General features: G+C 37.8%; 1 protein-coding gene across 10 annotated transcripts in view; it reads left to right on the plus strand.

Moving 5' to 3' along the window:
- The window catches only part of LOC137053048 (sodium/potassium/calcium exchanger 2-like), a 106646-nt gene that overhangs the window by 2233 nt on the left and 90075 nt on the right, over window positions 1-14338 (plus strand). For 5 of the 10 annotated variants that reach the window (XM_067428939.1, XM_067428965.1, XM_067428947.1 and 2 more), the window contains exon 2: window positions 1-570. This exon is cut by the window's left edge and continues 409 nt beyond it. In XM_067428939.1, the coding sequence (XP_067285040.1) occupies window positions 1-570 (570 nt within the window). The remainder of the gene's footprint in view (window positions 571-14338) is intronic. The other 5 variants (XM_067428932.1, XM_067428953.1, XM_067428959.1 and 2 more) reach the window with 1 other exon arrangement.

The following is a 14338-nucleotide window of genomic DNA, read 5'->3' on the forward strand; positions in this document are numbered from 1 at the left end:
GGGGACTATCCGACTGACCTGTTCAGCCTGGAGGACCGTCGGCGCGGAGCTGTCGTTTTGCACATGTTCGGCATGATCTACATGTTCATTGCCCTCGCCATCGTTTGCGATGAGTTTTTTGTCCCCGCGCTCACGGTTATCACAGAGAAACTGAAGATCTCAGATGACGTGGCGGGCGCCACCTTCATGGCGGCCGGGGGCTCGGCTCCTGAGCTCTTCACCTCTGTCATCGGCGTATTCATTTCCCACAGTAACGTGGGCATTGGAACCATTGTAGGCTCCGCTGTGTTCAACATCTTGTTCGTCATTGGAATGTGTGCTGTGTTCTCGAAAGAGATCCTGAACCTGACGTGGTGGCCTCTTTTCAGGGACGTCACCTTCTACATAATCGGCCTCATTATGCTCATAGTTTTCTTCCTGGATAACTACATCACATACTTGGAGAGTATCAGCATGCTGCTTGTCTACGCCACCTATGTGGTCTTCATGAAGTTCAATGGGACGGTAGAGACTCTTGTCAAGGGCATCACAAACAGAAACCAGGTGGTGGAAGTGGAGGCCCAGCCAAAGGTGAGTTAATAACATCTCTTCCTTGCTCTGACTGTCCAACCAACCACTGTAGACTCCCCTTTTTCAATCTGGGACTGGTTGAGAAGATTGAGTAATTTGGCCTCTGGTCTGATTGAAGAGTGATTTCTGGGCAGGATTACTGCAGTAATATGAGATATAAAAATTACCTTCCATGCCCAAAAAGACCAACATTTGAAGACCAGAAAAAAACTAATTATTATTGTAGCAAAGTTAGTAGTTCATGGATGAAAGGATGCGGGAACCAGTGAATATTTAACACCTTAAAGGGGTGATAAATTGAGGAATCAACTTTCCCTTGAGCTTTTGATATATAAGGTCATGGTAAATATAAGAATATCCTCTAAGTTTTAGAGCTGAAAACTTCCTTGTTAGTCAAAGAAAAGCTTTTATAGACACCAGGCCCAGAAAACAGCATCCACGCCATATCTATACGCCTCTACAGAATAATAAGCATGTCTAATTAAGATTCAAGGAGCTATTTGGATTGTGCTAGTCAGCAGCAATAAACATGATGAAGATAGCAAGATAGTGCACTATTCCTGGTTGTGGAAGAACACAGTCCTTGCATAAGCTTCCTTTGGATCCTAATATAAGGAATGTGTTATACTTAATTTATTTTATGAAGTTCCAGCTCATGTGGGGAAGACAATGTACGCAAGCTCGCTTCATTTCACTGCGGAATTGTTTGTAAGCAAGTCTCAGGTCGATGCTGGATTTGCAGACATATTGGCCCTTATTTATCAAAAGTGCATACACCAAATTTCCAGCGTACACCTTGCGTACACCCAAACCCAAGGTGACTTTGCGATTTATCAATATGGACGTTGGCGTACGGCACGCTAAAATCCTACGCCAGCTCAGGAGGTGGTGTACGCACGTTTTGAGTTAGTGGGAAAATGAAAAACAATTCCTAACACCACAAAACGCACTGACAAATATACGCTATTTCATGACCCACTGTAAAAAACAACAACAACAGCATAGTAATTATAAACTTTAGTGTTTATTTTTGTGCAACATGGACTTCAATGTTTAATTTGTGTGATACCAAGCATTTGATTTGTAGGCATGTATTCCTCCAGTTGCGAGGCTGTGCACTTTACCTGACGGTTCAGGATTAGGCCCGGCAGCTGCACATGGACTGGGACTGAAAATAATTCAGACTGACAAAATAATAAAAAGGACATTCTTCTTCTTTTAAATAATAATAATAAAATAAATAATAACGACATTCTTCTTCTAAATAACAATAAGCGTCATTAATAATAAAAATCATAATAATAAAAAGAATCTTTCAAATTGTCATGCAATTATTAATGTGAATGAATGGTAGGCTACTCCACATTACATCATCATCATATCGTACACCCCAATACATGTACCGTGATACGAAATTAAATGCTAATTGTTTCAAAACATGTTCTGTAAAATAATGCATTGTGATAATTTCTCATCCAAACAGCTATTTCATTTAATTCCGCTTTTTCCACTTCCCTGGTGATGCTCTTGATGGGCGCGGCTCAATCATCTCACTAGTTCAGTAGTCAGGGCACTGATCAGGGAGTCAGCCCGTTGACTTATGTCCTAATCAGTGCCCTGACTAGGGGACTAGCAAGATGATTGAGACACGCCCATCTCCACGTTGGAGAAGTTTCCCTTCTTTGCCGTCTTCCGTGTGTTCATGGCGTAAAATGAGGGCGTGGGGGAGGTGGAGACTTGAATATATAGGCGCGTGTTATTCTAATGACGATCATTTTTAGCCGTGGCATTTATCAAGGGCAGGTATTGCGTACACCTGGATTGCAGAGGTACGCACAGCTTCATAAATCAGGCTGCGAGAGGAGTGTAAGCATAATCTTACGCCAACATATACACCCGTTTCTACGCAAGATTGATAAATGAAGGCCAATTAGATTAAAACGCTGTGCCTTCTATATTGGATCCGACAGGAATCAGGCACTTATGTAAAACAAAATTTTATAGGTGATAGTATTGCATTGTTTTAGATAGTTTTGATTATGTGCACGTGTCTAACAGAGCATACCTTTGGCATGCTGGGCTCATACATGTATGGGCCAGGGCTCGCAAAGCTCAACGTGACGTGACTTGACGTGACTGTGTGTTTTCCAGATTTCCAAAACGGCCAGTGGATCTCAAATAGTGAAATAATATTCCTTTCTTGATCTGCGCTGTTCACTCTCTCTTGACTTGACATTTAAAGGGCACGCTCACGTGTGAGTGCGTGTGCGCGTGCGCGCGGTTCGTGCTTATATCCACCATTTGGGTGGGCCATGTAATATAAAAATTATATTCAGTTCAATCCCGGGTGAATGAGAAATAAGTCATTGTGTTTGTTAGATGAAGAAGTTTACAAGCCCTGTGGTCGAGAGAATCATTCCAGTTGCCGCTTTCAAAAGAATCCCTCCTTCATGTGAACTGAACTGACAGGGGAGCTGAAGCTCATTAAATATGCAAATCTTATCCAATCCTAGCCGTGGGCGTTTACTTCCAAGTCTCCACAGTGCTGCACACCCATCAAAACCCAGCGTTCAGGAAAGAGCCTCTTTTTTAATGTCACATGTTTTTTAATGTAAAAACCACACAAACATCATAGAGCAGAACATAGAGTGGTACAATAGATCCTGAGGATGATGAAGAGACATATAAATTCAAAATACACAATTCTGGACCCGAGTCAGCACTCTAATGTTGCCAGGCAACAGGTAGAAGTTGTCTTCATGGGATACATTTAGCAACATATGCATTTGCTCATGCATGACTGTGAATATAGTTTTCCTGCAGTTTCCTGTGTTTTTGGTTGTTTATGCATAAGCTCTTCATTTGTGATGCAGTAGCCATGGATGCAGCTGAAATAATCCTACAGGCTTTATGTAGCGTAATCCATTGTCAGCGCTACAGCAACGAGGCCTCGACTAACAATAATCATGATCTAATACCTCAGTTTAACCTTGAGCCTAATCCCTAACCCCTGCAGTTTTCAAAGAATCTTCAAGCACCACATGAGAAGATTCACAATTTCCAAAGGAACTTCCAATAAAATAGTCTGCTATGCACGTTGCTTAGCATTTAAAGCATTAAATGCAGAAAATTGTGCTTCCCTCAATCTAAGAAGTATTGGGAATGGAACGAAATTGCACTTCAGGTGGATATGACATTGTGATTTCGGCTTTGCCATTTATTATTTTTATGTGTCCATCAAGCAAAGCTTAATGATAATAAGCAGTGCTTAAATTTTTATCTGAAGAATGTTGTGACGTGGTGAATAGGCTAGGCTACTCGTCCTGACCCTTCATCTCAAAACACCCACCCCAACGCTATGTCCTATGTCTGTTATTGTCAGGTGACATTCTCCCCTGTCCAGGTCCTAATGGAGTAGTTTGTCCAGGCTCAAACAAAGGTCGAGTTTTGGATTCCAAATCATGCTTGGCTAAACAAAATATTGCTATTGTGCAGGTATGAGCATCAAGCAGATATAGGTTTAATGCAGGTTTAATAACACTCCTTACCTTTGAACGGATGATGGCGTGGTTGGGAATGGGATGGAAGCTGAGCAGCGTATGTGAGCGGAGTGGAGTGGAAGCGGAGCAAGGAGTGGAGGGAGGTGGTTTTGAATGGAGTGAGGAGCAGAGTTTTTAAAAGTCGGTGCGTCGTGGTTTTCATGTGCTCCGAGTGCGCTCCACTACCGCTCCATCACAAGTACAATTCATGCCAACGGCCTATAATATAACAGTATTTTTAGTCAGAACTCACACATTAAACACATTTAACTAGCTTGATTCAGATGGATCTCTCAAATCAGAAAGAATGTACAGGTTTATGATGACGACAGTGGACATGAGCGGGATCTTATAGTTCAAGGAATTTTTGTTGTATTTTCTACATTCTGAACATGATCGGGTAAAAGCACATTTTAAACAGGTACACATAATTCCACATGCAAATGCTCTCTCTAATGCATTCAAACAAATGTAATCTTAAAGTTCATGATTTGCTTACGATTACCTGTATCTGATTTTAAATGAGCAGAAATCTGTAATGTGACCCGTAGATAAAATAACCGATGAAAACCTACTAATTTCATCTTTCTAAACAAAATTTGCACTGCAAAAGCAGCAATTATGTTTAAATTTTAATGCTGATGAAGCCTAAGCTTGGCATGAAAAAAGAAAGTTTGCAATAAACCACGTTGAAACTCCTGAACCACGATGAAACTATATCTCCTATTGTTTTTGTTCTTGTATTTTTTTTTATTTAAAAGGGTTAGTTCACCCAAAAATTTAAATTCTGTCAATATGAATGAATAAATGAATGAATGAACGAACGAACGAACGAACGAACGAATGAATTAATTAATATTTTTCATTTTTTCATTTTTATTTTTGCAGTGTCATGCACTCATGATGCCCAGCCTACATGGGCTTATATGACACTATCCAATCATTAGGAAAGATGACCATCAAAATTGTATTACGGTATATACATGCAATATAATAAGCCACAACATCCTGACATAATCACAACTAAATTTCCTCCTGTCAGGGTACAAAGTCTTTTGTCGTAATGTCCATGCCTTCTCAAAAAAGGCTGCCATACAATTTTTTTTATTTTCAAATAACCAAAACATAATTTCACCTTCGGGTAACCAAAACAAATCCGGGTTTTTCCTGTTGCATCATATTATACAAACCAATTTTTTTATTATTATACACTGGGTCATAAAACATCAAATGAAATTCATCCTCCACCACACATAAATCACATACAGAACATATCCTACTCTAGGATTCCTTAAAGTGCCCCACTTCCACCTCTAGGGGCAGCACACCAGCTCTAAGCTGAGCACATAGAGACCTCTGTCTTCTTTTCAAATTATATTTGACATACGATTCAATAAAGAAATTTTCCTTAAACTGTGCATAATTTCTTAATTGAGGCTTTCTTAGTATCTCTAATTTCCACTGTTCTTTATAAGTATCAAATAATGTTTGTCTAATATTGCTGATCTTGCACTTTATACTATTCAAAAACTATTGTTGTAAATGTAATTGATGTCATTAATTACTTACCTTAATGTCGTTTGACACCCGTAAGATCTCCGTTCATCTTCAGAACACAAATTAAGATATTTTTGATGAAATCCGATGGCTCAGAAAGGCCTTCATTGAGGGGGGGTAGAGAAGAACATAGAGTGGTCGGCATGCACAATAGATCCTGAGGATGATGAAGAGACATATAAATTCGAAATACACAATTCTGGACCCGAGTCAGCACTCTAATGTTGCCAGGCAACAGGTAGAAATAGTCTTCATGGGATACATTCAGAAACATATGCATTTGCTCATGCATGACTGTGAATCAGCGGATTGATTCATGATTCGGATCACCAATGTCACGTGATTTCAGCAGTTTGGCAGTTTGACACACGATCCGAATCATGAATCGAAACACTGATTCGTAGCGGTTCGGTTTGTTTTGAAAGTCGTTATTTAGTTTTATTGTGCACAAAAGCTATTCTCGTCACTTCATAAAATTATTGTAGAACCACTGTAGTGAGATGGGATTTGTAACGACGTCTTTAGTGCCTTTTATGGGTCTTGAGAGAGGAAAGGACATTGGTGTCAATGAAGGCCTGTCTGAGCCATCAGATTTAAAAAAAAATACCTTCATTTGTGTTCCGAAGATGAATGGAGGTCTTACGGGTGTTGAACAACATTATGGTAGGTAATTAATGACAGAATTTAAATTTTTAGGTGAACAAACCCTTTAATGTAAGTAAACCGAACTTTTGTGATATTGCAGATCTTACTTAAATACTTTAGCCACAAATTTCCTCGGAGCGAAGATGGAGCGGCGTTTCTAATATCAATAAGCGAGGAGGGGAGCGGTGAGCAGGTATTGGGAAACGGTGAACCTGGAGCAGAGCTGGAGTGGGGTAAATGCTGCTGCTCCACTCCACTCATATACTCTGATGCTGAGTCGGCTTCAGGGTCCCGTTTGGAGAGGGGAGTTGGGCATGGCGGACTATGGGGGAGCGGTGTGGAGAATTTGTTTTTGATCGAAAGCATGCTGAGAACGCAGAGGTTTTGGACGTTTTTTTTGAAGACTATTTTAATGTAAAATGTTTACATTTGTGATAGGCCTGTTGCGATAATTAAATAACTGTCTGGTCGCAGTTATTTGATCTAACCTAATCAAACTATTTGATTATTACGCTATTTTATAGGCCTATGGCACAGGGGGGAGTTATAGACCAAAAGAAATAGACAAGCACCAATTAAGTTTTTGTGCACTATATTCAAAATCATCTGAAGCCATTTCATAGCTTATGTGAATGACAGAAGAATATTTATATTGGTAAAATAAAGTTCACGGAAACTCGTCTTCCCTCATTCTGATTCTGTTACGACTGTCAGCAGCAAAGTAAAGCTCATTCCAAGATTATTCCCATAATAATACTTGATATGATAATGGTTGGGGATTTGCATAAAAGGACCTTATGTCATTGGGTCATGTCGTACTACTGTAATCTCACACAACACCAGGACTATGAATTGACATCAAACGCACAATAACTGGAATTTAAAACGGCGGAGAAACAAATTATCAATAAACTGTTGAACAAATATACACAAGGATTTGTGAGCTCGACATTTCTTCTCTTTGTGTCGTGAACTTTTCAATAAGCACATGAGTGACTCAATGTTGCTTTAAGCACATCATTATGCACCCTTGATGAGCATAAGTTTGTTTCACTTTGTTTTGTTTCATATTATCACACTTTTTTGCACTGAAAGATTATTAAAAGCCTATCTTGTTCTGTCATATATATATATCATATCTTATTGCCCCATTAAAAACTTGCACAATACATTTTAAATAAGCTTTGATTTTATGATTTGTATCATTTCAATTATAAATGCAATGTACATAAATAATATAAATAATTATAAATAATATAAATAATAGAATCATACATGGATGTATTTTATAATACAAATAGTAATTCATTATGTGTTTTTATTAACATAGATTTGATCAAATGACTATATTTTTTTCAATAACTTTTTGCTTTTTGCTGCTGAATTCTCATTTAGTTAAAAAAAAATTTTGTCATAGCTAATGATCATATAGTTTTATTGATTTGGTATTTCTCTCTTTACACTCTAAGAAATGCTTGGTTGAAACCAACCTAAGCTGGGTTGGAAATGGACAAACCCAGAAATTGGCTTGTTTGAATGGTTCCATTCACTGGGTTCAAACATCCCAATTTCTGTGTTTGTCCATTTTCAACCCAACATGTTTTTTTTTGAACCCAGCATTTTTTAGAGTGTAGTGTGTAGTTTAGTGTATATAAATGATACATTTTATGGCTCTTTTTTGTTGATTGGCCCATCTGTTGCGATTATTTCAGTTATTTACTAAGTTGAATAAATTACTTTAATATTAAAGGTGTTAATTCTAATCTTGCATCAAAACATTTTTAACCTACGAAGGATTAAATTAATCACAATTAATAAACAAAGCACACCAAAAATGTATGACAAAGCCCTAAAACAGACAGTTAATCATCATAATCCTCAAAGCCCTTAAAACTGGCAGTTAATCGTCATAACCACCATTATTTTTTAGACAATTAATCATTAGCCAAATTTTATAATCGTGACAGCCCTAATTTGTGCATTTAAATGCAAGGAGTTAATGCCAAATATGCCAATAATGGTGGTTTTACTTAAGTAAAATAATTGTCAAAATTATTAAAAAATGTTTAATAATAAAAAGGGGTACAGTAGAAAAAGTACTGTAAACGAAAGTATTTGTAAATAGTTTCTTTCCACCTCTGGTAATTAGGAAGGATCACAACAGACAAGGAATGGGTGTTTGTATCGGACATTCATTTTAATGTGTTATGCTGCATTCATGTGCTGAAATCGTGATTACGTTCTCACCGCATCCGAAATGGAAAGGTGTTCATTTGCAGTTTATACCTAGGAAACTTGTATTTATGATAAGTCTGAGAATCCATGTGAAGGCACAATTATAAATTAATATTAAACATGAGTTATTGTTCTTGGACTTGTTAATACCTAAAACTAAGCCAATGTTTGGAGATTGTTATCGTGCACCATAAGTCAAAAAGATTTTACAAGGGACTTGAGTTTGTTTTCAGTAATTATGATGCTTTGACAAAATAATGTATTATTATGGGTGATTTGAATATACGTACAGAATAGGGAATAATTATGATGCTCTGCAGTCATTATGTAAATTATTTAATTTGACCCAAATTATTTAAAAAAAAAACTTCTAGAGTTTGGGATGGTGGGGAAAGAACCATGGGTCTCATTCTGTTGTCTGATATAAAGTATATTTTTCAAAGAGGAGTATGGCAAAAATAGAATATGGCATTAGCGCAAACAATATTATTTTCTATAAGGAAACATAATAATTTAAAATATAATCATAAAACAGTATTGACTAAATGAGTATTTAAAAAGTATTTAAGTGAAAACTGCAGTGAAAAAAAGAAAACATGGTTTGAAATCACCTGTGTTTCTTACGCCACAAACTACAGTGCAAAGTATTCACCACGCTTCCCTTTTTCCACATTTTGTTATGTTACGGTCTTATTCTAAAATGCATTAAATTCATATTTTTTTCCTCATTTCTACAAATAATACCCCATTACGACAATGTGAAAGAAGTTTTATTTTTATTTTTAAATGTATTAAAAGAAAAAACTGAGAGAAAAAGAAAAAGAAAATTCACATGTACATAAGTATTTACAGCCTTTCCTCAATACTTTGTTGACGCACCTTTGGCACCAAGTACAGCCTCAAGTCTTTTTAAGTGTGATACTACAAGCATGGCACACCTTTTTTGTGTAGTTTCTTCCATTCATCTTTGCAGGACCTCTCAAGCTCCATCAGGTTGGGTGGGGAGTGTCAGTGCACAGCCATTTTTCAGATCTCTCCAAAGATGTTTAATCGTGTTCTACTCTGGGCTCTGGCAGGGCCACTCAAGGACATTCACAGAGTTGTCCCGTAGCCACTCCTTTGTTTTCTTGGCTGTGTGCTTAGGGTCATTGTTCTGTTGGAAGATGAACCTTCGCCCCAGTCTGAGGTTTCATCAAGGATGTCTCTGTACATTGCTGCATTCATCTTTTCCTCGATCCTGACTAGTTTCCCAGTTCCTGTCGCTGAAAAACATCCCCACAGCATGATGCTGAAAGTTTTTAGAATTTAGTTTCTTGTGGTCTGAGATTCCTTCAGGTGCCTTTTGGTAAACTCCAGGAGGCCTTTTTTCCCCCTTTTTTTCTAACAAACTTATTTCACGTTGTCATAATGAGGTATTTGTAGAATTGATGGGGGAAAAAATGAAAAAAGAAATGTGGAAAAAGTGAAGCGGTGTAAATATTTTCCGGATACACTGGTGTTTTAGGTTTTTTTTACACATCTTGATGTATCCTTTTTAGACATCTTGATTGGTTACCAATAGAAAGCACATCTTAAACTAAAAATGGTACACAAAATAATCAATCAAAGATTGCCTACATATTTTAATAGATATTTCTCTAGTGAGAAACATTGTTTAAATACTAAGCAAAGTCTTATGGATGTTACATTATATAGTTTTAAAACTGTATGGTTGTACTGTATGTCTTCTGAATAATCAGGGGCTCAAGAGTGGAATAAGTTGCCACTGAATATTAGAAGTATTTTAAAAATGATTGGTTTTAGTTTGAAAGTCAAAAGTTGGTAGGTTGTTTTAGTGATGAATTTGTATTAGTGTATTGTGTGGCTGTTTAATTTTGATTGTAAATTTTGCAAATGTGGAAACTTATTGCAGCTTTTTATTTATAATAGTGAGGTTTGTGCTTTACATCAAGGACCGCAGTGGAAACAAGTTTTTTAACTTTATTGTACTGTCCTTGACAAATTAATGCATTTTTACAACTTTTTTTGTCTAGTAAATCATATCAAGTCAAATAATTTCTGTTGATCTAAAATTAGATTTTTAGCTCAAGGTTTTGCTTGTACAGTGGGACACATCTAATCAGTTTAATTTGAACACTGCACAATTTTCTTGCACATTGAATTCAAAACATCCACAGATTCAGCGAACTGGTTTTGGGATCAATGATGTAATTATTGCAAACAGCATCCTTGCAGTTACCTCTAGTGCATCACATGGCCTCAACAGCAGTCCACATACTCCCACAGGATTGTGATGTCTGGTAACATAACATTTGCCATGTGCCCTTGCATAATATAAATAATATTAATATTATTAAATACAGTATAAATGCCTGCTGTTATGATTGGCTACCATATTTGCATGGGAATTTATCCATGTCCCTTTTAAATATGCATATGGAATTACAGGTCCTTCTCAAAAAATTAGCATATTGTGATAAAGTTCATTATTTTCCATAATGTAATGATAACAATTAAACTTTCATATATTTTAGATTCATTGCACAACAACTGAAATATTTTAGGTCTTTTATTGTTTTAATACTGATGATTTTGGCATACAGCTCATGAAAACTCAAAATCTCAAATCTAAAAAAATTAGCATATCATGAAAAGGTTCTCTAAACGACCTATTAACCTAATCATCTGAATCAACTAATTAACTCTAAACACCTGCAAAAGATTCCTGAGGCTTTTAAAAACTCCCAGCCTGGTTCATTACTCAAAACCGCAATCATGGGTAAGACTGCCGACCTGACTGCTGACCAGAGGCCATCATTGACACCCTCAAGCGAGAGGGTAAGACACAGAAAGAAATTTCTGAACGAATAGGCTGTTCCCAGAGTGCTGTATCAAGGCACCTCAGTGGGAAGTCTGTGGGAAGGAAAAAGTGTGGCAAAAAATGCTGCACAACGAGAAGAGGTGACCGGACCCTGAGGGAGATTGTGGAGAAGGACCGATTCCAGACCTTGGGGGACCTGCGGAAGCAGTGGACTGAGTCTGGAGTAGAAACATCCAGAGCCACCGTGCACAGGCATGTGCAGAAAATGGGCTACAGGTGCCACATTCCCCAGGTCAAGCCACTTTGGGCTACAGAGAAGCAGCACTGGACTGTTGCTCAGTGGTTCAATGTACTTTTTTTGGATGAAAGCAAATTTTGCGTGTCATTCGGAAATCAAGATGCCAGAGTCTGGAGGAAGACTGGGGAGAAGGAAATGCCAAAATGCCTGAAGTCCAGTGTCAAGTACCCACAGTCAGTGATGGTCTGGGGTGCCATGTCAGCTGCTGGTGTTGGTCCACTGTGTTTTATCAAGGGCAGGGTCAATGCAGCTAGCTGTCAGGAGATTTTGGAGCACTTCATGCTTCCATCGGCTGAAAAGCTTTATGGAGATGAAGATTTCGTTTTTCAGCACGACCTGGCACCTGCTCACAGTGCCAAAACCACTGGTAAATGGTTTACTGACCATGGTATTACTGTGCTCAATTGGCCTGCCAACTCTCCTGACCTGAACCCCATAGAGAATCTGTGGGATATTGTAAAGAGAAAGTTGAGAGACGCAAGACCCAACACTCTGGATGAGCTTAAGGCCGCAATCGAAGCATCCTGGGCCTTCATAACACCTCAGCAGTGCCACAGGCTGATCGCCTCCATGCCACGCCGCAGTGAAGCAGTCATTTCTGCAAAAGGATTCCCGACCAAGTATTGAGTGCATAACTGAACATAATTATTTGAAGGTTGACTTTTTTGTATTAAAAACACTTTTCTTTTATTGGTTGGGTGACATATGCTAATTTTTTGATGTTGGGTTTTCATGAGCTGTATGCCAAAATCATCAGTATTAAAACAATAAAAGACCTAAAATATTTCAGTTGGTGTGCAATGAATCTAAAATACATGAAAGTTTAATTTGTATCATTACATTATGGAAAATAATGAACTTTATCACAATATGCTAATTTTTTGAGAAGGACCTATGTCTGTTCTTGGCAAAACAGTTCTTTCATTTGCATCATACTGTGTTTAGTTTAGAGTTGTAACAGCTAAAAGTATCACATTCCTAATCGCCAACACCAAATTTAGCAGATGTATTTTTTTTATCCCTTAGCCATTCTCTATGAGATTTTGTCGAGGCTCAAAAAATTCCTACACTGCTATTATTGTATTTTGTTTTATGTGTACACAGGGGTCCATGTACAGAGTGCATGATGCATATTTCCATAATAGACCATATTAGTATGCACACCCCCGATTTTGGGGTGTTGTTTCACAAGATGGTGAAACTTTTCTGAACAGAATATATTTTTCTATTTTTAGCTGACTGCATTTTTAGTTTAATGATGAATAGGTTGTGATGTCCAGTTACCAACAGTCAACAATTATTTTAATATACTCCAGGGTTTCTACTGATACAAAGCCATATGCTAATCGCTGAAGTAACTCTTTAAAATATGGTCTCGAGACCGAGTCCAAGAGTACAAATCACTGGTTGCATGTTACAAATCATGGACAGCACTGACCGACTCTGATCACGAACGGGTGTCCGATCGACTTGGGTATTATAGACAATGTTAAACAGATCCAGGACCCAAAGTAATAAATTGGGACCCGACCTGGAACTGGCTAACCATTTAAAATATAGATCCAAACCTGTACGGGTCCTGGGTCGGGCCTTGGGTCCTCGGGTCTTGGGTCCTCCTTGTAGACCTCTAGTTCAAACGCAAAATTCTAAAGATGGCTGTGCGCTTGTTTCTCTGCCGCATAAGGTTCATAGCGGAAATAACTTATGGTCATACAGATAAGAGTAAGAATGCAAAAATATTTTTGTGTACATTTCAGAATATATTTTTTGCTTTTGTAAAACAAAGAAAACAAAAAGGATGCACTTCCTTCTGTCCTTAATGACTCACCCTAAGGTCGTTTGACACCCGTAAGACCTCTGTTCATCTTCGGAACACAGTTTAAAATATTTTATATTTAGTAATTCGAACGGTTATGAATCAGTGTATTGATTCATGATTTGGATCGCGTGTCAAACTGCTGAAATCACGTGACATTGGCGAATCATGAATCAATACGCTGATTCATAACTGTTTGAATTTTTATTTGAGGATTGAAACAAACACAGAAGAGAAGATAATGCTAAAAAAAGTCGTAGTTTTTGTTATTTTTGGACCAAAATGTATTTTCGATGCTTCAAGAGATTCTGATGATGTTTTTATTATCTTTCTGGAAAGGGACAGTATACCGTACACACATTCAATGAAGGAACAGAAAGCTCTTGGACTAAATATAAAATATATTAAACTGTGTTCCGAAGATGAACGGAGGTCTTACGGGTGTGGAACGTCATTAGGGTAAGTAATTATTGACAGAATTCATTTTTGGGTGAACTAACCCTTTAAGTCAGCCAGGAGGAGTCTTGTGGCACTGGATCTAAAAGGAGACTGTATTGTGGCAGTGGGGGATTGTTGGATCGTGGAATCATGTTCATTGTGTCATTCTGTTCACAAGGGATTAAACAATGTCGAATGTCAGCGAAGCCCTGCTGGGTTAAGCTGAACAAAATGTGTCTTGTTAAAAGAAAGAATCAAATCTTTGAGGATATCAAAGGCTCCTCTGACTTCTGCTCGAATCTGCTGCTTCAGATATGGTGTCTTCCGTCATACAGGGTTAGAAAGGTTTGTCTGGAGGTAGGGAATCTCTGTTTGTTGATGTCAAAAAGATAATATTATAGACATAATAAGTGCAGTAG

The sequence above is a fragment of the Pseudorasbora parva genome, chromosome 1 (genome assembly GCF_024679245.1).
Source record: "Pseudorasbora parva isolate DD20220531a chromosome 1, ASM2467924v1, whole genome shotgun sequence".
Classification (NCBI taxonomy): Eukaryota; Metazoa; Chordata; class Actinopteri; order Cypriniformes; family Gobionidae; genus Pseudorasbora; species Pseudorasbora parva.